This window comes from Phyllobates terribilis, unplaced genomic scaffold, assembly GCF_046119375.1.
Source record: "Phyllobates terribilis strain yellow unplaced genomic scaffold, ASM4611937v1 Scaffold_5__5_contigs__length_657084704, whole genome shotgun sequence".
NCBI lineage: Eukaryota > Metazoa > Chordata > Amphibia > Anura > Dendrobatidae > Phyllobates > Phyllobates terribilis.
In genome coordinates, this window is record NW_027362765.1 from 369,850,130 (window position 1) to 369,871,040 (window position 20,911).

The 20,911-nt window shown below is 40.6% G+C and overlaps 1 protein-coding gene across 1 annotated transcript in view; it reads right to left on the reverse strand.

The window, feature by feature from the left end:
• The window catches only part of SORCS3 (sortilin related VPS10 domain containing receptor 3), a 921,810-nt gene that overhangs the window by 161,740 nt on the left and 739,159 nt on the right, over window positions 1–20,911 (reverse strand). Inside the window, exons 8-14 of the mRNA XM_073684759.1 lie at window positions 19,633–19,722; window positions 19,341–19,520; window positions 18,277–18,423; window positions 17,106–17,208; window positions 10,859–10,935; window positions 9,335–9,426; window positions 1,132–1,239 (exon numbers count right to left, since the gene is read on the reverse strand). Coding sequence (XP_073540860.1) covers window positions 1,132–1,239; window positions 9,335–9,426; window positions 10,859–10,935; window positions 17,106–17,208; window positions 18,277–18,423; window positions 19,341–19,520; window positions 19,633–19,722 — 797 coding nt within the window. The remainder of the gene's footprint in view (window positions 1–1,131; window positions 1,240–9,334; window positions 9,427–10,858; window positions 10,936–17,105; window positions 17,209–18,276; window positions 18,424–19,340; window positions 19,521–19,632; window positions 19,723–20,911) is intronic.

Sequence of the window (20,911 nt, forward strand, 5' to 3'; positions counted from 1 at the left end):
AGACTGACCCTGCTGATGCTTTGAAGCGCCGGCCTCTTCAGTTGACAAATGCAATAATGTGATGCGTGGCACAGACTGACCCCGACGATGCAATGGAGAGCAGGTAACAGAGTCTGCAGTTCGCAGTTTTGCAATGTGTTTTCTAATGACAAGAACATTGTTATTGAAGGGGACTGGCGCTCCAAAGCATCAGCAGGATCCGTGAAGACTGATCTGAGCTTGCGTGATCTCACAAGCTGTCAATCATTTCAAGGCAGCTCTGCCGCTAACAGGAGCAGAGAGATGATCTCTTCTCATGCCGTCCAAATCCTGTGCAGGTCGACAAGGGATTACGTGACCTACAATGAGGTGAGCTTATAGAAGAAGAGCGTGCAATGAAAGTATATTAGAAAAGTGATAGTTATGAAGAATTAGGACATATGATCAAATATTAGTAAAAAATCCGTTTAATAGTGGGAAAGGTAACTGTACGATGACTGGTGAGTCTTGAGTAGAGATGAGAGAGCCCTAACTCGAAAGTCCGGCTTACGTACTGGACAGTTAGTGTCTGGTGCTAAACGCTGAACACGGACTTTCCCTAGAAGTCTGTTGCAATGTCCGGAGATCCTGGGGAAGTCCGTTGCAGAGAGAGAGAGAGATTTCTCGGTTTAGAAGTCCGGGTCTCCATTGTTTTCAATGGGGTCCGGGTTCTGGTTGAAGTTCGGGTACAGTTCTGGTACCCAAAACTAACTTTGGAATAAAGTTTGGGTTGGGTACCAGAGCATGAACTTCCATTGTGAATCCCTGGTCTTGAGCACTGGCCCCTGTTATTAGGGACTCATGTGTACGGCTCCTCGGGGGTTGGACACAGCTCTGGTTAAGAGGAAATTGTACGAGGCTACAGTGAAAGCTCTGACAGCCACATTTCTGGTCACTGAGCCGTGATCCTGTGATCTTCAGACCATGCAGAAGAGAAAGTCATTAACCAGCATGGAGTTGGGTGGCTATGCGGGGGACGTAACCCTGAATAAAAGTGAAGGCGGCACAATTTACTGTAGTATGAAGATTGCAACAAAGTGAAATACAAATTTATATCTCCGGTAAGGAAAAACTTATAAAAAAAGACAGGACCAAAGCGCTTTTTATACTCACGTCATTACTTGATTCTCTATTCCTGGTTCCACCAATGCCCCATCCACAAACAAGGGAGAAGATGTAAAGCCGTACTTACTCCACGACCGTCCCTCATCAAAGCTGAGCCTGGGGGGAAATAAATACAGTATCTTTCAGAAGTTTCTCCCTTTAATGTTCACCAGCGGAGGTTGCAGCTCTTCCGGAGGTTGTGGGCTCCACCGGCATCAGAGCGAGATCATTATCAGAGAGTTATGTAGAACCTGGCTAGAACGATCCCGGTGATACCAGGATTCGCTTTGTACCCGGTGCCTTTTTTTTTTAGTTGCTCGTCCCTCAGACTTTCTGCAGCAAATCAAAGGACGTGGACACATAAAAGCTTATCGATTCCTAAATTACAGCTTCCGAAGCTCGGCTTTTTAGGAACTGGACATTTGAACATTTACTTTAATTGATGCCTTAGCAGAACGTGCAGAGGAAAAAAATTGCTGAAGCCTCGTAATCATTCACCATAAAAAAAGTAGAAAAACACTGACAAAAATAGGACACGTGCACTATAATAATAATAGTTTATTTTTATAGCGCCAACATATTCCGCAGCACTTTACAAATTTTAGGGGGGACTTATACAGACAATACAGAATAAGCATATCTCATATCGAAAGGAGTGAGGGCCCTGCTCGCGAGCTTACAGTCTATGAGGAAGTGGGGGAGACACAAAAGGTAAAAAGTACATATATTGTATAATGCAGCCTTGATATACTGAATAGGATAAATAATAATACATGGACTGGTCGCCAGCCAGTATGTGTAAAGTCCTGACAGAGGCTATTGAGTGCATGGTTGGTTTGAACCCGAAGTTGAAGAAGATTTTAATATGGGGGAAAGCTGGGATGGACAGAGTGTGTTTAGGTGATACGCCAGTCTAAAGAAATGTGCTTTTAGGGTCCGCTTGAAACTGTGGGTATTGGGAATTAATCGAACTGTCCTGGGTAGTGCATTCCAGAGAATTGGCGCAGCACGCGAGAAATCTTGGAGACGGGAGTGGGAAGTTCGGATTATGGAGGATTTTAGTTTCAAGTCATTTGCAGAACGGAGGGCAAGTGTAGGGTGGTAGACTGAGACGAGGGAGGAGATGTAGGGGGGTACTGAAGCATGGAGCGCTTTGTGGGTAAGCTTGATAAGTTTAAAACGAACTCTATATTGGATGGGTAACCAATGCAATGACTGGCACAGGGAAGAGGCATCGGTGTAGTGGTTGGTGAGGAATATGATCCTGGCTGCTGCGTTCAGGACGGATTGGAGAGGGGAGAGTTTAGTAAGAGGGAAACCGATTAGTAGAGAGTTGCAGTAGTCCAGACGAGAATGAATAAGAGCGACAGTAAGAGTTTTTGCCGAGTCAAAGGTGAGAAAAGTCCTGATTCTTGAGATGTTTTTGAGGTGTAGATGACATGAACGAGCGAGTGATTTGATGTGAGGAGTGAAGGAAAGATCTGAATCAAAAATGACCCCAAGACAGCGGGCTTGTAGCTGGGGAGTAATGGTTGAGCCACAAACGGAAATGGCAATATCGGGCACAGGTAGATTAATGGAGGGAGGAAAGACGAGGAGTTCAGTTTTTGACAGATTCAGTTTTAGACAGAGGGAGGACATAATGTTAGACACAGCAGAAAGACAATCACTGGTCTTTTGTAGTAAGGTTGCACTAAGGTTTACACGCACTTATGGATACGCACAATGTATGGAGACATAACGCAGGACACATAACAACTCTATATACAGTGGATATAAAAAAAATTTTTCACAGCCCTGTTAAAATGGTAGGTTCTGGTCATGTAAAAAAAAGAAATCCTACCAATAAGAATCATTTCAGTACTTTCTCTTAAATGTCGCCTATAATCTGTACAGATACAATGAAAAAAAAAATTGAAATCTTTGGATAGAAAAAGAACTTAATGTGGTTGCATAAATCTGCACACCCTTAAACTTATACTTTTTTGAAGTCCCTGTGAGTTTCTGGCAGCATTCAGTCTTTTTGGGTCGGGGTCTATCAGCGCGGCACATGTAGAATTGGCTTCCTCCTTGCAGCAGATCCACATCTGTCAGATTGTGGGGGGCATCTCCTGTGTACAGCGCCCTCTTCAGGTCACCACCGATTTTCTATTGAATTCAGGTTTGGGCTTGGTCTCAGACGTTCCAAACTTTGCTCTTCTTCTGGTGAAGCTGTTCTTTTGGTGATTTGGAGGTCGCTTATGGTCATAGTCACGCTACATGGTGAATTTCATCTTCAGCTTTTTAGGAGAGGCCTGAAGATTTTGTTGCTAAATTGACTGATATTTGGAACTGTTCATAATTCCCTCCACCTTGACTAAAGCCTCAGTTACAGCTGCTGAAAAACCGCCCCAAAGCATAATATGGCCTCCACCATTCCTTACTGTTGGGATGGTAATGCGCAGTGTCGGCTTTGCACCTTTTGAAATTATGGCTCAAAAGTTACACCTTGGTCCCATCAGACAGGACACGTTCCCCTTAATGCTTTTGGCAGATGTGATGGAGGTTTTTGCGAAAACATAGCTGGGCTTGGATGTTTTTCTTCTTTAGAAAAGGCTTTTGTCTTGCCCCCTGATCCCACGGGCCAGACATATGAAGAATACGGGAGATTGTTGTCACATGCAGGACACAACCAGGGCTGGCCAGAAATTCCTGCAGCTCCTTTAATGATGTTGCTGTTGGCCTCTTGGCAGCCTCCTGGACCAAATTTCTTCTTGTCTTTTAATTAATTTTTGAGGGATGCCAAATTCTTGATGATGTCTTCACAGTGTCCATGGTAGATCTGATGCCCTCAAATTTTTTTGTACAGTCTCCTGACTGATAACTTTCCACACTGAGACCCTTTGCTGTGTTGTCAGCTTTTTACAGACCAGAAAATGTCAGGAAAATCCTCCTAGAGCAGCAAAACTTTCTATGGGATTAATCAGAATCCCTGTAAATGACACTGACTACTATGTAACATGAGGATAAATGTGGCTGATTCTGAAAATAACCACATCCCCAATTATTAGAGGGTGTGCATACTTATGCAACCACATTATTTTAGTTTTGTTATTTTTATTTCCCTCCTCAAAATGATTTTAGCTTGTTATTCAATAGATTTGTACAGATTATGGGCGACATGAAAAGTGGAAAAAGTCCAGAAATTATTCTTCTTGGTAGGATTTATTTACATAAGAAAAATTAGGCATTTTGACAGGTATGAAAAGACATTTTATATCCACAGTATAAAAGATAACATAGGATCCACCATTCACAATAGGTGACGTCACAGCTCACCTCCTCCTCCTGTACAATGACTGATAACACCTCTATATACAGTAGATAACACAGGATCCACCATTCACAATAGGAGATGTCACAGCTCACCTCCTCCTCCTCCTGTACAATGACTGATAACACCTCTATATACAGTAGATAACACAGGATCCACCATTCACAATAGGTGATGTCACAGCTCACCTCCTCCTCCTCCTGTACAATGACTGATAACACCTCTATATACAGTAGATAACACAGGATCCACCAATCACAATAGGAGATGTCACAGCTCACCTCCTCCTCCTGTACAATGACTGATAACACCTCTATATACAGTAGATAACACAGGATCCACCATTCACAATAGGAGATGTCACAGCTCACCTTCTCCTACTCCTCCTCCTGTACAATGACTGATAACATCTCTATATACAGCTGGTAACACAGGATCCACCATTCACAATAGGTGATATAACAGCTCACCTCCTCCTCCTCCTGAGCAATGAATGATAACACCTCTATTTACAGTAGATAACACAGGATCCACCATTCACTATAGGTGATGTCACAGCTCACCTCCTACTCCTCCTGTACAATGACTGATAACACCTCTATATACAGTAGATAACACAGGATCCACCATTCACAATAGGTGATATCACAGCTTACCTCCTCCTCCTGTACAATGACTGATAACACCTCTATATACAGTAGATAACACAGGATCCACGATTCACAATAGGTGATGTCACAGCTCACCTCCTCCTCCTACTGTGCAATGAATGATAACACCTCTATATACAGTAAATAACACAGGATCCACCATCCACAATATGTGATGTCACAGCTCACCACCTCCTCCTGTACAATGACTGATAACACCTCTATATACAGTAGATAACACAGGATCCACCATTCACAATAGGTGATGTCACAGCTCACCTCCTCCTCCTACTGTGAATTGAATGATAACACCTCTATATACAGTAGATAACACAGGATCCACCATCCACAATATGTGATGTCACAGCTCACCTCCTCCTCCTGTACAATGACTGATAGCACCTCTATATACAGTAGATAACACAGGATCGACCATTCACAATAGCTGATATCACAGCTCACCTCCTCCTCCTGTACAATGACTGATAACTCCTCTATATACAGTAGATAACACAGGATCCACCATTCACAATAGGTGATATCACAGCTCACCTTCTCCTCCTCCTGTACAATGACTGATAACACATCTATATACAGTAAATAACACAGGATCCACCATTCACAATAGGTGATGTCACAGCTCACCTCTTCCTCCCCTTCCTGTACAATGAGAGATAACACCTCTATATACAGTAGATAACACAGGATCCACCATTCACAATAGGTGATGTCACAGCTCACCTCCTCCTCCTGTACAATGACTGATAGCACCTCTATATACAGTAGATAACACAGGATCGACCATTCACAATAGGTGATATCACAGCTCACCTCCTCCTCCTCCTGTGCAATGAATGATAACACCTCTATATACAGAAGATAACACAGGATCCACCATTCCCAATAGGTGATGTCACAGCTCACCTCCTCCTCCTGCACAATGACTGATAACACCTCTATATACAGTAGATAAGACAGGAACCACCATTCACAATAGGTGATGTCACAGCTCACCTCCTCCCCCTCCTGTATAATGACTGATAAAACCTCTATATACAGTAGATATCACGGGATCCACCATTCACAATAGGTGATGTCACAGCTCACCTCCTCCTCCTGTATAATGACTGGTAACACCTCTATATACAGTACATAACACAGGATCCACCATTCACAATGGGTGATGTCACAGCTCACCTCCTCCTGTACAATGACTGATAACACCTCTATATACAGTAAATAACACAGGATCCACCATTCACAATAGGTGATGTCACAGCTCACCTCCTCCTCCTATTGTGCAATGACTGATAACACCTCTATATACAGTAGATAACACAGGATCCACCATTCACAATAGATGATGTCAAAGCTCACCTCCTCCTCCTCCTGTTCAATGACTGAAAACACCTCTATATACAGTAGATAACACAGGATCCACCATTCACAATAGGTGATATCACAGCTCTCCTCCTCCTACTGTGCAATGAATGATAACACCTCTATATACAGTAGATAACACAGGGTCCACCAATCACAATAGGTGATATCACAGCTCACCTCTTTCTCCTCCTGTACAATGACTGATAACACTTCTATATACAGTAGATAACACAGGATCCACCATTCACAATAGGTGATATCACAGCTCACCTCCTCCTCCTGTACAATGAATGATAACACCTCTATATACAGTAGATAACACAGGATCCACCATTCACAATAGGTGATGTCACAGCTCACCTCCTCCTCCTCCTGTACAATGACTGATAGCACCTCTATATACAGTAGATAACACAGGATCAACCATTCACAATACGTGATATCACAGCTCACCTCCTCTTCCTCCTGTGCAATGAATGATAACACCTCTATATACAGAAGATAACACAGGATCCACCATTCCCAATAGGTGATGTCACAGCTCACCTCCTCCTCCTGTACAATGACTGATAACACCTCTATATACAGTAGATAAGACAGGAACCACCATTCACAATAGGTGATGTCACAGCTCACCTCCTCCCCCTCCTGTATAATGACTGATAAAACCTCTATATACAGTAGATATCACGGGATCCACCATTCACAATAGGTGATGTCACAGCTCACCTCCTCCTCCTGTATAATGACTGGTAACACCTCTATATACAGTACATAACACAGGATCCACCATTCACAATAGGTGATGTCACAGCTCACCTCCTCCTGTACAATGACTGATAACACCTCTATATACAGTAAATAACACAGGATCCACCATTCACAATAGGTGATGTCACAGCTCACCTCCTCCTCCTATTGTGCAATGACTGATAACACCTCTATATACAGTAGATAACACAGGATCCACCATTCACAATAGATGATGTCACAGCTCACCTCCTCCTCCTCCTGTTCAATGACTGACAACCCCTCTATATACAGTAGATAACACAGGATCCACCATTCACAATAGGTAATATCACAGCTCTCCTCCTCCTACTGTGCAATGAATGATAACACCTCTATATACAGTAGATAACACAGGGTCCACCAATCACAATAGGTGATGTCACAGCTCACCTCTTTCTCCTCCTGTACAATGACTAACACCTCTATATACAGTAGATAACACAGGATCCACCATTCACAATAGGTGATATCACAGCTCACCTCCTCCTCCTGTACAACGAATGATAACACCTCTATATACAGTAGATAACACAGGATCCACCATTCACAATAGGTGATGTCACAGCTCACCTCCTCCTGTACAATGACTGATAACACCTCTATATACAGTAAACACAGGATCCACCATTCACAATAGGTGATGTCACAGCTCACCTCCTCCTCCTATTGTACAATGACTGATAACACCTCTATATACAGTAGATAACACAGGATCCACCATTCACAATAGATGATGTCACAGCTCACCTCCTCCTCCTGTTCAATGACTGACAACACCTCTATATACAGTAGATAACACAGGATCCACCATTCACAATAGGTGATATCACAGCTCTCCTCCTCCTACTGTGCAATGAATGATAACACCTCTATATACAGTAGATAACACAGGGTCCACCAATCACAATAGGTGATGTCACAGCTCACCTCTTTCTCCTCCTGTACAATGACTGATAACACCTCTATATACAGTAGATAACACAGGATCGACCATTCACAATAGGTGATATCACAGCTCACCTCCTCCTCCTCCTGTGCAATGAATGATAACACCTCTATATACAGAAGATAACACAGGATCCAACATTCCCAATAGGTGATGTCACAGCTCACCTCCTCCTCCTGTACAATGACTGATAACACCTCTATATACAGTAGATATCACGGGATTCACCATTCACAATAGGTGATTTCACAGCTCACCTCCTCCTCCTGTATAATGACTGGTAACACCTCTATATACAGTACATAACACAGGATCCACCATTCACAATAGGTGATGTCACAGCTCACCTCCTCCTCCTGTACAATAACTGATAACACCTCTATATACAGTAGATAACACAGGGTCCACCATTCACAATAGGTGATGTCACAGCTCACCTCCTCCTGTACAATGACTGATAACACCTCTATATACACTAGATAACACAGGGTCCACCATAAACAATAGATGATGTCACAGCTCACCTCCTCCTCCTCCTGTACAATGACTGATAACACCTCTATATACAGTACATAACACAGGATCCACCATTCACAATAGGTGATGTCACAGCTCACCTGCTCTCCCTCCTGTACAATGACTGATAACACCTCATTATACAGTACATAACACAGGATCCACCATTCACAATAGGTGATGTCACAGCTCACCTCCTCCTCCTGTACAATAACTGATAACACCTCTATATACAGTAGATAACACAGGATCCACCATTCACAATAGGTAATGTCACAGCTCACCTTCTCCTACTGTACAATGACTGAAAACTCCTCTATATACAGTAGATAACACAGGATCCACCATTCACAATAGGTGATGTCACAGCTTCTCTCGGGCCACCTCTTACCTCTGCCTACAATCGCAGGGTTTGCCCACCACAATCCCCCCTACAAGTCATATATCACATCCTGTCTGTTTCCGTCTCTGGTCTGTACAGGCAGCTGCGGCAGGATGGCTGCTCCATAGCCCAGAATACTGCATGCATAGATTAAATGATACAATATATTCATTGTTAGCTCAAAATAAAACAAACAATGGAAAGAAATGAGTAATAAATATATTTCTTACCACAACTGACGGACAGGCAGAGAGGTATGCCTCATGGCTACCAAGGCTCCACCCCAGTCTAAGAACCAAATATTGTATTCTTCTTCAAAAATCTGTGGAAAATGGGCAAAAAAAAGCAACAATATTAATAAAAAAAAGTAAAAACAATATAATAATGAATACTAGCCGAGCTATAATAAAAGTAAAATGAATAATGATAATATTGTGAGATTAATATGCTGCGAGCTCTTGATACCGTCAGGATTTCTTATGCACAGCATTTAATTAAGAAGGGTCATATTGATCCGATAGTCATTAACTATAAACTGCTGCAGCTAAATTACTGATCAGGTTGTCAAGTGCAATAAATACAGGACACAATGTTATAAGAAAGACTGATGAGCGAGCCCAGGAGATTCTCCTGTAATATACAATGGCAGGTTTCAATAGAATTTTCATCCGGATGTATTCAGGTCACTTCCCCAAAACCAGCCTTAGATTTTTGGGGTTTTCCATCTAATCAATGTAGAATAGTTGGACGATGGTAATTTTCCAGTACAGATTAACAGAATGAGGTTTTCAAAACTCCATTCACACATAGCAGAAAATATCAGCACAAAAGCAAGAAAACAGTGCGGATTATTAAATCTGTATTGTGCTCCTTCTCCTTCTCTTCGGATGTCATCCTCTACAGGGTTCATAATGATCAGAGATAAATCTGGAATCAGATCTGCCACAAAATCTGCAAGTAACACATACAGTTTTCTTTCTGATCTGTTTCTGATTTATGACCAAATCTGCAACTGAAATTTTCCCTCATGTAATCACAGCCTTATTCTTCTTTCTACTGTTCTTTCTCCTCTTTATCTCATTATTGACCTTCATTTTTTCCTCTTTTTATTAATTCCTATTCCTCTTCTCCTCTTGTATCCTCTTGTCCTTCCACTTTGATTGCTTCCTCTTCTTCTTCCTCCATATTTTCTTCTTAGTTTCATTTTTATTTTCCCTCTCTTCTTTGTCCTCCTTTTCCTATTTGTCTTTGTTTTTTCAAAATTTTCCTCTTCTTTCATTTCTCCTAATTTTTCTCTTCCACATGTTTTCCTATTTTGCTTCCTCGTCTTCCTTCCTCTCCTTTTCCCTTCTACATTCTTTTATTTTATTTTCATGTCTTCCCTTTCTCCTTCTCTGCTACATTTCTGCTCCTACTTCTCTTACTCTACCTTCTCCTTGCTCTTCTCTTTTCATTGCCATATTCCTCTACCTCTTCTTTCCCCTCCTTTTCTTCTTATTCGTCTTCCTCTTTCTTTCACTTCTCCTTTTTTTCCACCTTTCTCTCATTTGCGTCCTCTTTTTTCCTTTTACAATTCTTCCTCTGCGTTTTATGTTTTCTTCCGCTTTCTCCCTTCTCTTTCTCTTTTTCTATATCTTGTTCTTTTTTCTTTGCCTTCCATACTTCTAACTCTTTACTATACTTTTATATTAGTATTACACAATTTATGACACACATTCACACCACAATATCTGTTACCATACACAATCACATACATGTTTCCATGTGTTTCCACCATCGGATGAGATGTACATATTGGTATCCGTTGATGAGAGCTCTGCCCCGACGTTACCTGTGAAAGATACAGATTGTTATATCAGCCTTATTCCCTTTTTCTATATATTAATATATATTTATGGAAACCTTTTATCATATGATCAAGGTGTAAAGATGGAACTAATTTGTCTTCCTTTATGCACAAGTAGTCATTGGATCTGAATGGGGTCGTTTGTTTTTTCCGAAAACGGTTGATCAGAAAGATGCTTAAATCAGTGAACAGATCTTTTTTCCACAAGACAACAACCAATCTGAGATTGGCCAAACAACCAGAAAAAAATGATTGCGGCGTCTGACCAGTGTAGGACATTATTTTGTTTAAGAAGATGAGTTATGCTTGAAAGAATCAGCAACGAGAAAAAGAAACAAGAAGAATTGAAAGAAGAAGGAGAAAAGAAAGAGGAACAAGAGTAAGTGGAAGACGAAGAAGAGAAGAGGAAAACAAAGAGGAAGAAAAAGAAGAAGGAGAGGAAGATAAAAAAAGAAGAAGACTAAGAAGTAGAGGAGGAGGAAGAATAAAAAAAGAGGAACAAGAGTAAGTGGAAGAAGAAGAGGAAAACAAAGAGGTAGAAAAGGGAGAAGAAGAAGAGTTGGCAGAAGGTGAAGAAGATAAAAAAAGAAGACCAAGAACTAGAGGAGGAGCAAGAATAAAAGAAAGAGGAACAAGAGTAAGTGGAAGAAGAAGAAGAGGAGAGGAAAACAAAGAGGAAGAAAAAGAAGAAGGAGAGGAAGATAAAAAAAGAAGAAGACTAAGAAGTAGAGGAGGAGGAAGAATAAAAAAAAAGAGGAACAAGAGTAAGTGGAAGAAGAAGAGGAAAACAAAGAGGTAGAAAAGGGAGAAGAAGGAGAGGTGGCAGAAGGTGAAGAAGATAAAAAAAGAAGACCAAGAACTAGAGGAGGAGCAAGAATAAAAGAAAGAGGAACAAGAGTAAGTGGAAGAAGAAGAGGAGAGGAAAACAAAGAGGAAGAAAAAGAAGAAGACTAAGAAGTAGAGGAGGAGGAAGAATAAAAAAAAAGAGGAACAAGAGTAAGTGGAAGAAGAAGAAGAAGAAGAGGAAAACAAAGAGGTAGAAAAAGGAGGAGAAGAAGAAGAAAAGGTGGCAGAAGGAGAAGAAGATAAAAAAAGAAGACCAAGAACTAGAGGAGGAGGAAGAATAAAATAAAGAGGAACAAGAGTAAGTGGAAGAATAAGAAGGAGAAGAGGAAAAGAAAGAGGAAGAAAAAGGAGAAGAAGAAGAAGAAGAAGAAGAAGTGGCTGAAGGAGAAGAAGATAAAAAAAGAAGACTAAGTAGAGGAGGAAGAAGAAAAGAAAGAGGAACAAGAGTAAGTGGAAAAAGAAGAAGAGAGGAAACAAAGAGGAAAAAAAGGAGGAAGAAGAAAAGAAAGGGGAAGAAGAAAAAAAAAGAATAAGAGGAAGAAGAGAAAGAGGAAGAAGAAAGAACAAGGAAGAAGAAGGAAGAAGTAGTAGAAGAAGAAGAAAGAAGAGGGAAGAAATAGGAAGAAGTAGAAGGATGAAGAAGGAAGAAGAAAAAAGAAGAGGAGGAAGAGGGGAAAAAGAAAAGGAGGAAGAAGATAAATAGAAAGAAGATAAAGGAAAAGAGAAAGAAGAAGAGAAATTAATTTCTTTACATTACAGAAAAATAAGGAATTAAAAATGAAGGAATAAAAAAATAAAAGGTACCGTAAATAAAAAAAAGCAGGAATAGGAAACAATAATAAGGGAAGAGTGAACTTTAACCATAATTATACATGCAAATTGAATAGAAACCAGAAAGATGCCACCGGTGTAACACAATAAAGTGGCCCAGATGGTGGTTTTTGCACACTCAGGAGCCAGCTGCTAATTTGACATCTGCTAAATCTGCAGAGCAATTTATTTGTTGCCAATTGTGTTTTTTTTTTTTACTTTTGTAAATCAAAAAGACGGGAAACGTATAAATATGTTTCACCCTGAAAACATCCAAGTTTTGACATCTACTAACTGTACCAAATGTCACATCTCACGTCGCACAAGCCTTGTTGCTTTCCCGATAACTGATTTTCTTGCTACACAGAAATTCATGATGGACGGGTGATGTGGAAAACAATGACATTTGATGTTGTTGTACACGGTCACATTGTGCAGCCATGAAATGAAATAGTAGATACATGACCTAAATATTGAATCAAACTTTGTCTGGCATCCACTTAAATATGACTGAACTGTAATACCAGAATCCACCAATGGACGAAGGTGGCGCCATTTCTGGGAAAAAAAACAATCTTTTTTCTAATTCCATAAAACCCCTTTGATACACACAGTTTGCTCATATCCAATGGTTCTGCCATTGTCCCATTCATAATGATATCAATAGTGATTTTAATGAATGGATCCCAGAACATCTGGTGATCGATTTGATCATAATCTGTCAGCAAAGTAAAACGTTTCCAATTTTTTCTTATTTGTAACCCCTCAGGAGCCGATCTATTTAACGCATTAAGGATACAATGGACCATATTCATTACTGCTTTTTTTTGTCTCGTTTATTTGGTATTTTTAGCCTGTTTTTGATTTGTGCCAAATTCTTTTAATTTTTTTTTTTTTTACTCACTTATATAGCGCCATTAATTCCACAGCACTTTACATACATTATCATCGCTGTCCCCATTGGGGCTCACAATCTACATTCCCTATCAGTCTTTGGAGTGTGGGAGGAAACCGGAGAACCCGGAGGAAACCCACACAAACATGGGGAGAACATACAAACTCCTTGCAGATGTTGTCCTTGATGGATTTGAACCCAGGACCCCAGCGCTGCAAAGCCGCAGTGCTAACCACTGAGCCACCATAGAGTACTAACCACTGAGCCACCATACAGTGCTAACCACTGAGCCACCATACAGTGCTAACCACTGAGCCACCATACAGTGCTAACCACTGAGCCACCATACAGTGCTAACCGCTGAGCCACCATACAGTGCTAACCGCTGAGCCACCATACAGTGCTAACCACTGAGCCACCATACAGTCCTAACCACTGAGCCACCATACAGTGCTAACCACTGAGCCACCATACAGTGCTAACCACTGAGCCACCATACAGTGCTAAGTCTATTTCATATGTGTTTCCTTGTTTTTATCAGTGTTCGCCAATATGGACAGGGATTTGGTTTTTTGGATGTTTGCTTCCAATTCATCAATTGCGAATTTTTAAAAAGTTAACCATTTTTTGAACAAATGTTCTTAGGTTTCCATCTGGAGTGATTTTATGTATGTCTGGAATTTTTGCTGAATTTTTGTAACAGTTTTGCGAAACATGCTACTTTGTGCTCTTAAAAAAAAAATCGCCAAAAAAGTAAGAGAAAAAAAAAAGGAGCTTTTTTTTTTTTTTATCTGGTGCAAAATTCCTGAACCATGGGCGCCATATTGAACAAATACCAGGAGAAAAAAAAAATAAAAAGCAACTTAAAAAAAAATCAAACCACTTAAATGCTAGAATGTCTGTTGACTGTGGCACCTAAGGATTAAAAAGCCGAGATCTGAGTTATCTGTAATCTCTGGATTTTCTATGATAGTTGAATGAAACTTTGGAATATTCATCTTTATTCAGTCTTGATTGTATAGTATAATAAGTTTCATCTTAGAATATAGCTGTTCCAAAAAGTTCAAACTTCAAGACAAGTTTAATCCTTAGGTGCCACGGTCAATAGACACTGTAGCATCTAAGTGGTTTGACAAAAGAAACCCTAGTCCTCAGGATTGCCATGGCTACTAGATATGTCTATGTACTCCAAACCTGGAAGGTGACCATTTGCTTTTCTAAGTCATTTCTCATTTTTTTTGGTCTTCTGGTATTTGTTCAAAATGGCGCCCGCGGTTCACGACTTTTGCGCCAAATAAAAAAAAATGCTCTTTTTTTTCTTTTACTTTTTGGCTGCATTTTAGATCACAAAGTAGCATGGTCCACAAAATTGTTGCAAACTTCCAGCAAAAATTCCAGGCATATATAAAATCACTGCAGACAGGAACCTGTGTGGGTTTTAATAATCCCCTAGGCAGGTTAATGATGGAACAATATTTTATTCCTTACATCCATGGTAATACAGCAATTCAAGGTAAATGTCCAAAATACAATTGTCTCAGTCCACAAGTTCCCCTCCCTGAGACAATAGTTCCACTGCCTTTGTGCCAAGCGATACTCACTGTCCCCCATCTTTTGGTTGGCCCACGCATTTCGTATCTCCAGCCTGTATAGTCTGAAGTCACAGTCCACGATCCTCCATATGACAGATAAAACGATAGAAGCAAAGGTATCCAGTAGCAATAGTCCTTTAAGAAAGTTTATCAGATCCAGATGACAGATCCCACAACTGTAGCACGTTGATCCAACCCAGTTGGCAGCCAATCTCTACTCCATAAGCCATCGATCCATCCATGGTCCAGGTCCCCAGACTAGATCCTATCCCTTCGATGACATTACACCAACTCCTCACTAAACATGTGGCGTCTTTTCTCCTTCACTGGGATCAGTCCCCTGAATGGGCAGAACTGCTCTCACTCTCCCCCCCATCACCTGGGTTTCCATATTAGACTCCCTGTGATGACGGCGCCGCCGGATCTACTTTCAACACTCACACAATGGGCCTAGTCGCTGTTTGAACAATGGTTAGAGGCTCCTGAGATACTAATGAGATTACTGGAATGCTGGACACTTTACAAGTAAAATTAGTGCACATACTGATGAGCAAGCAGAACAATAAAACAAAGCAAGAAATCACTAATGGAACACAATAATAAGATCAACGAAAATCGGTGCTCCGTCCTGGAAAAGTCAAAAATCGCAATTAATGAATTGGATGCAAACATCTGAAAAACAAAAACCTCACCCATATTGGTAATCATAAATAATGACAAGCGAACGCATATGAAATAGATTTATAAATAGGGGTAAATTAAAATAAGAGTTTGGCGCAAATCAAAAACAGGCAAAAAACACCAAAAACTAGACAAGAAAATGCCGAAATGCAGGAATGAATCGGCCCGTTGTATCCTTCGTGCCTAGATTGACTTCTTAATGGGTTACAAATAAGAAAAAAATGGAAACATTTTACTTTGCTGACAGGTTATGACCAAATCAATCCCTAGATTGGGGACTCACTGTCTTAAAGGGAATCTGTCAGCAGGTTTTTGGCACCTAATCTGAAAGCAGCATGATGTAGAGATAGAGAACCTGATTCCAGCAATGTGTCACTTACTGGGCTGCTTGCTGCGGTTTTGATACTACTGTAGTTTTATCAGCCGAACTAGTAAACCTGCTGCCAGGTAGTCCAACCCCGCCCCCACCACTGATTGGCAACTTTCTGCCCATGCACAGTGTACACAGAAAGCAGCCAATCAGCGGTGTGGGTGGGGTTATACACAGCTCAGCATACAGAGAACTACCTACATCTCCTGCAGAGAAAACAGGGATTTTATCAAAACTGCAGCAAGCAGCCCAGTAAGTGATACATTGCTGGAATCAAGGTCTCTGACCCTACATCATGCTGCTCTCAGATGGGGGAGAAAAAACCTGGTGACAGATTCTCTTTAATGGGTTATTCCTACTTTAGATGTCTTGCCATATGGAAAGAATATCCAATAAATGACCAACAGCTGCAGATTTTACTTCTGGGACCCACATATATCTCCAGAATGAGGATCCCCGACTCATAAACTACATGGTGAGACAGTCAATGAATAGAGAGGAGGCTGAGCGTGACCGCAGCTCTGTCCATTCATTTCTATAGGAGTTGCTGAATCAGTTGCGAATGTTTCCGTAACTCCCATTGAAGCGTATGGACAGAGACCCCTCCTTTCGGTCTCCGGCAGGATGCGGTGACCGGCAGCTGCTTATCCAAGGGGATGGGCTTTGAAGGACTCCATGGATGAGAGAGGAATACCCACATGACAGTCCCCAGTATAACCCGGGAAACCATCAATGAAAAACTCTTCTCGGGGGTCTAAATCCCTTTAATGGAAGGTCAGTTCAGGAGACAAATCGAAGAGAACGCAGCTGTGTCATTGGGTAAAACGCGCCATATTAGAATAAAGTAGGTAGCATTTTAAGAGTTAACTTTATAGCACAAGGTACAGAAAATCCAGCAGGATATAGTATCCGCTATAATTGCTGTAGATCGCCCCTCGGAGACGGCAGATTGCTGACTTACCGGAGGCAACAATGAGCCAAGGTGCCGTCACTTTGCTGGAGATGCTCCCGGAGTTGTAGGGATTCTCCGACATCTGCAAGTGGAAGTGTAAGGAGCAGAAAGGCTGGAGACGCAAGGGAAGAGAAGAAACAGAAATTATACCCGGGATTCCTAAACTAGGCAGTATCCAATGTAAGGAATAATCAACTATTAAAGAGAAACATAGTAACAAAAACAAAATCAGTCAACAGCAGCTTGTTGACAGTTTCCACAAATCTTTTTCTTTTTTTGTTACACTGAGCGAAAGTAAAACCAGCTACAAATTAAGAAGAAATAATCACAAATTTGAGTAGATGCCATCAAAATCCAAGATAATAGAGACAGAATAATATACAGCATGACAAGCTGATACGGGCATTGTATATTTATATGTTAATGGATCCAACGCTGGGATACAGGGAGGACTAAAGTGACGGTGAACACAACAGAACTAGAGCCCAACTGCAGTGGGATACCAAAGAACGACATCGGAATACACAAACAGAATAACAGATCAGTAAACAGCATTTTTTTGACAGTTTCCACAAAGAAAAATTGCCATTTACTGGAAAATGCTGTTGACTGAGTAAATCAGGTTTACAGCCTGTTCTACATAGGACACTATTATACTAAAAAGAGAACTAAATAGATTATTGTAATTGTTTTTGTTATGTATACCCCCCTTTTCACATGTAAAGCTCCATGGAATAAATGGCGCTGTAATAATAAATAATAATAATAATAATTCTCAAAATAAAGTGTAACAGATCAGTTAACAGCATCTTGTTGACAGTTTTTACAATGCAATGCAGGAAACTGCTCTATAAAATGCTCTTGAGGACCCGACCCTTGTCCTATCTGCAGCCGGACATCATTACTATAAACAAAGACCTAAACCGAGACACAGAATTAGAATAGCAGATCTGGCAACAGCATGTTGCTGACAGTTTCTACAATGCAATGTAGGAATACTGGTTTTGGATGTGTATTCCTTTGTGCATCAGTTTAGTACTATGACTGCATATCTGAGAAATATAAGGAAGGGACAAGACCTCTATGGCGAACTTAGGGGTTTTGAATAGACTTCCTTCGGTGAGACAATCATCTTTAGTTGTCACTTTGGAAACAATAATAAAGTTGATTTAGAACTGACCAGAAGACAATTGATCGGATTCCCCTTTAGATCAATATCTGGTGCCTGCAGTAAGCGCCAGTCCCGGCCCTTATTGTACGTGATGAAGGTCTTCACACGCTCATCAACCTTTTTGTTGGCCAAGAATACTCCGCTTATCCCAGCTACCTAGGAAGAAAGATCAGGAGAACCAAGATGAGAAAGAGGCGAGAATCAGTCTACGGCATCGTTGATTAGCGTTTGGGTCAATTCCAGTAACGCCTGCCCTCAGGATTAGACATGATTGTGTGACAGTTTGGGGTCTGATCCCTAGGAGACCCACTCCCTAGTAGATCACTAGGCTTTCTGTACAACTGTGACTCTACCACTGCTTGGAATAGCAATGGAGGGATTGAGGAGCTTTCTGCTGACGGGTGGGAATCTCGGAGGTTGGACCTCTTAATTCTGGATATCAATAGAAATTCTTGTAAAACCTTTTAAATCCCAACCTCAGCTCTGTGTCATCAGCAAGGGACTAGGTAATGAAATAAGTGATGAAACATGACCGAGAACGAAAGCAGAAGCCAATAAAGTCAACATAATTGAGGACAACTTGACAGGTTCTTCTCCTGGGGGAACAACTCCATAAATTTAGGTGTTCCTTGCAACTAGCACTAAAGAAATATGCCTTGGGTATGTTGTCTTGTGCCCTAGGTCTCTTGGTACCAGGAACAAACACCTTTTAAGAGAAGCAGTCAGCATGGTTGATGCGCTCGAGGTACCACACATTCATTATAAGTTTCTTCTGGCAGTCATGTCGGTGGAGCCACTTTCCTAGCCACAATGGCTGGCTCTCTTCTTGGCTTGATTGACACCCCACAGGACAAGTACATCATTATGAGTCACCTCCAACCAGAGCTGGTGCAGGTGAGTTGTCCTGGCCTTGGCTCTTCTGCTCATGGCGCATGCGCCAAAAGAGGTGGCTTGTCAGATGTCAATTAAGCCACAAAACTAGTAAGACATCTTGACTGTTCAGGAAAACAACTCCACCCTTTGATTTCCCACAGCAAATACAACCAATTTAACCAATGCAATCCAACCAATACCTCATAAAGGTCAATGACGATGTTCCCTTCGAGACCGCGACTGCTCTTGACATTTTCCAGGGCAAGTGTGAAATAGACGCCTCTCGTGTCTGAGATATACAGGTTGTAGGTCTCGTTTTGGTTCCACTCTTGAACGGCAGCAAACACCTGTTTTTCATCTGTGCTGATGATATGCATGTCCTGCCATTATAGAAGAAGGCAATCACCGGTCAAATAGTGGTCAATACCATGCAGATAATACCAGCGATCTCCACATTATACAGTGCATTGAAGCGTGCTATTACTACGTTACCTTGGGAAGAGAATATTTTGGAAGCTTTATCTGAGCGAAAGATTCACGTTTATAAGACACAAAGTAGCTGGCCCGTCCACCGGAGGTCGCCTGAACGAGAGAAGATTTTTATATTAATGATGGAACTATAACACAATTAGTGACAAAAAGTATTACACATTGTATCTCCCACATTTACAGACTATAATCAGGTATTAAAATTCTAACCGCTACAGGATATGGGACCATATATTTACAACAAGTTTTATAATTCAAGATGGAGGCAGTATTATAGTAGTTATATTCTTGTACATAGGAGCAGTATTATAGTAGTTATATTCTTGTACATAGGGGCAGTATTATAGTAGATATATTCTTGTACATAGGGGCAGTATTATAGTAGTTATATTCTTGTACATAGGAGCAGTATTATAGTAGTTATATTCTTGTACATAGTGGGCAGTATTATAGTAGTTATATTCTTGTACATAGGGAGCAGTATTATAGTAGTTATATTCTTGTACATAGGGGCAGTATTATAGTAGTTATATTCTTGTACATAGGAGCAGTATTATAGTAGTTATATTCTTGTATATAGGAGCAGTATTATAGTAGTTATATTCTTGTACATAGGGAGCAGTATTATAGTAGTTATATTCTTGTACATAGAGGGCAGTATTATAGTAGTTATATTCTTGTACATAGGGGCAGTATTATAGTAGTTATATTCTTGTACATAGGCGCAGTATTATAGTAGTTATATTCTTGTACATAGGGGGCAGTATTATAGTAGTTATATTCTTGTCCATAGGAGCAGTATTATAGTAGTTATATTCTTGTACATAGGGAGCAGTATTATAGTAGTTATATTCTTGTACATAGGAGCAGTATTATAGTAGTTATATTCTTGTACATAGGGGGCAGTATTATAGTAGTTATATTCTTGTACATAGGAGCAGTATTATAGTAACTATATTCTTGTACATAGGAGCAGTATTATAGTAGTTATATTCTTGTACATAGGGGGCAGTATTATAGTAGTTATATTCTTGTATATAGGGGCAGTATTATAGTAGTTATATTCTTGTACATAGGGAGCAGTATTATAGTAGTTATATTCTTGTATATAGGAGCAGTATTATAGTAGCTATATTCCAGTACATAGGGGGCAGTATTATAGTAGTTATATTCTTGTACATAGGGGGCAGTATTATAGTAGTTATATTCTTGTACATAGGGAGCAGTATTATAGTAGTTATATTCTTGTACATAGGGGCAGTATTATAGTAGTTATATTCTT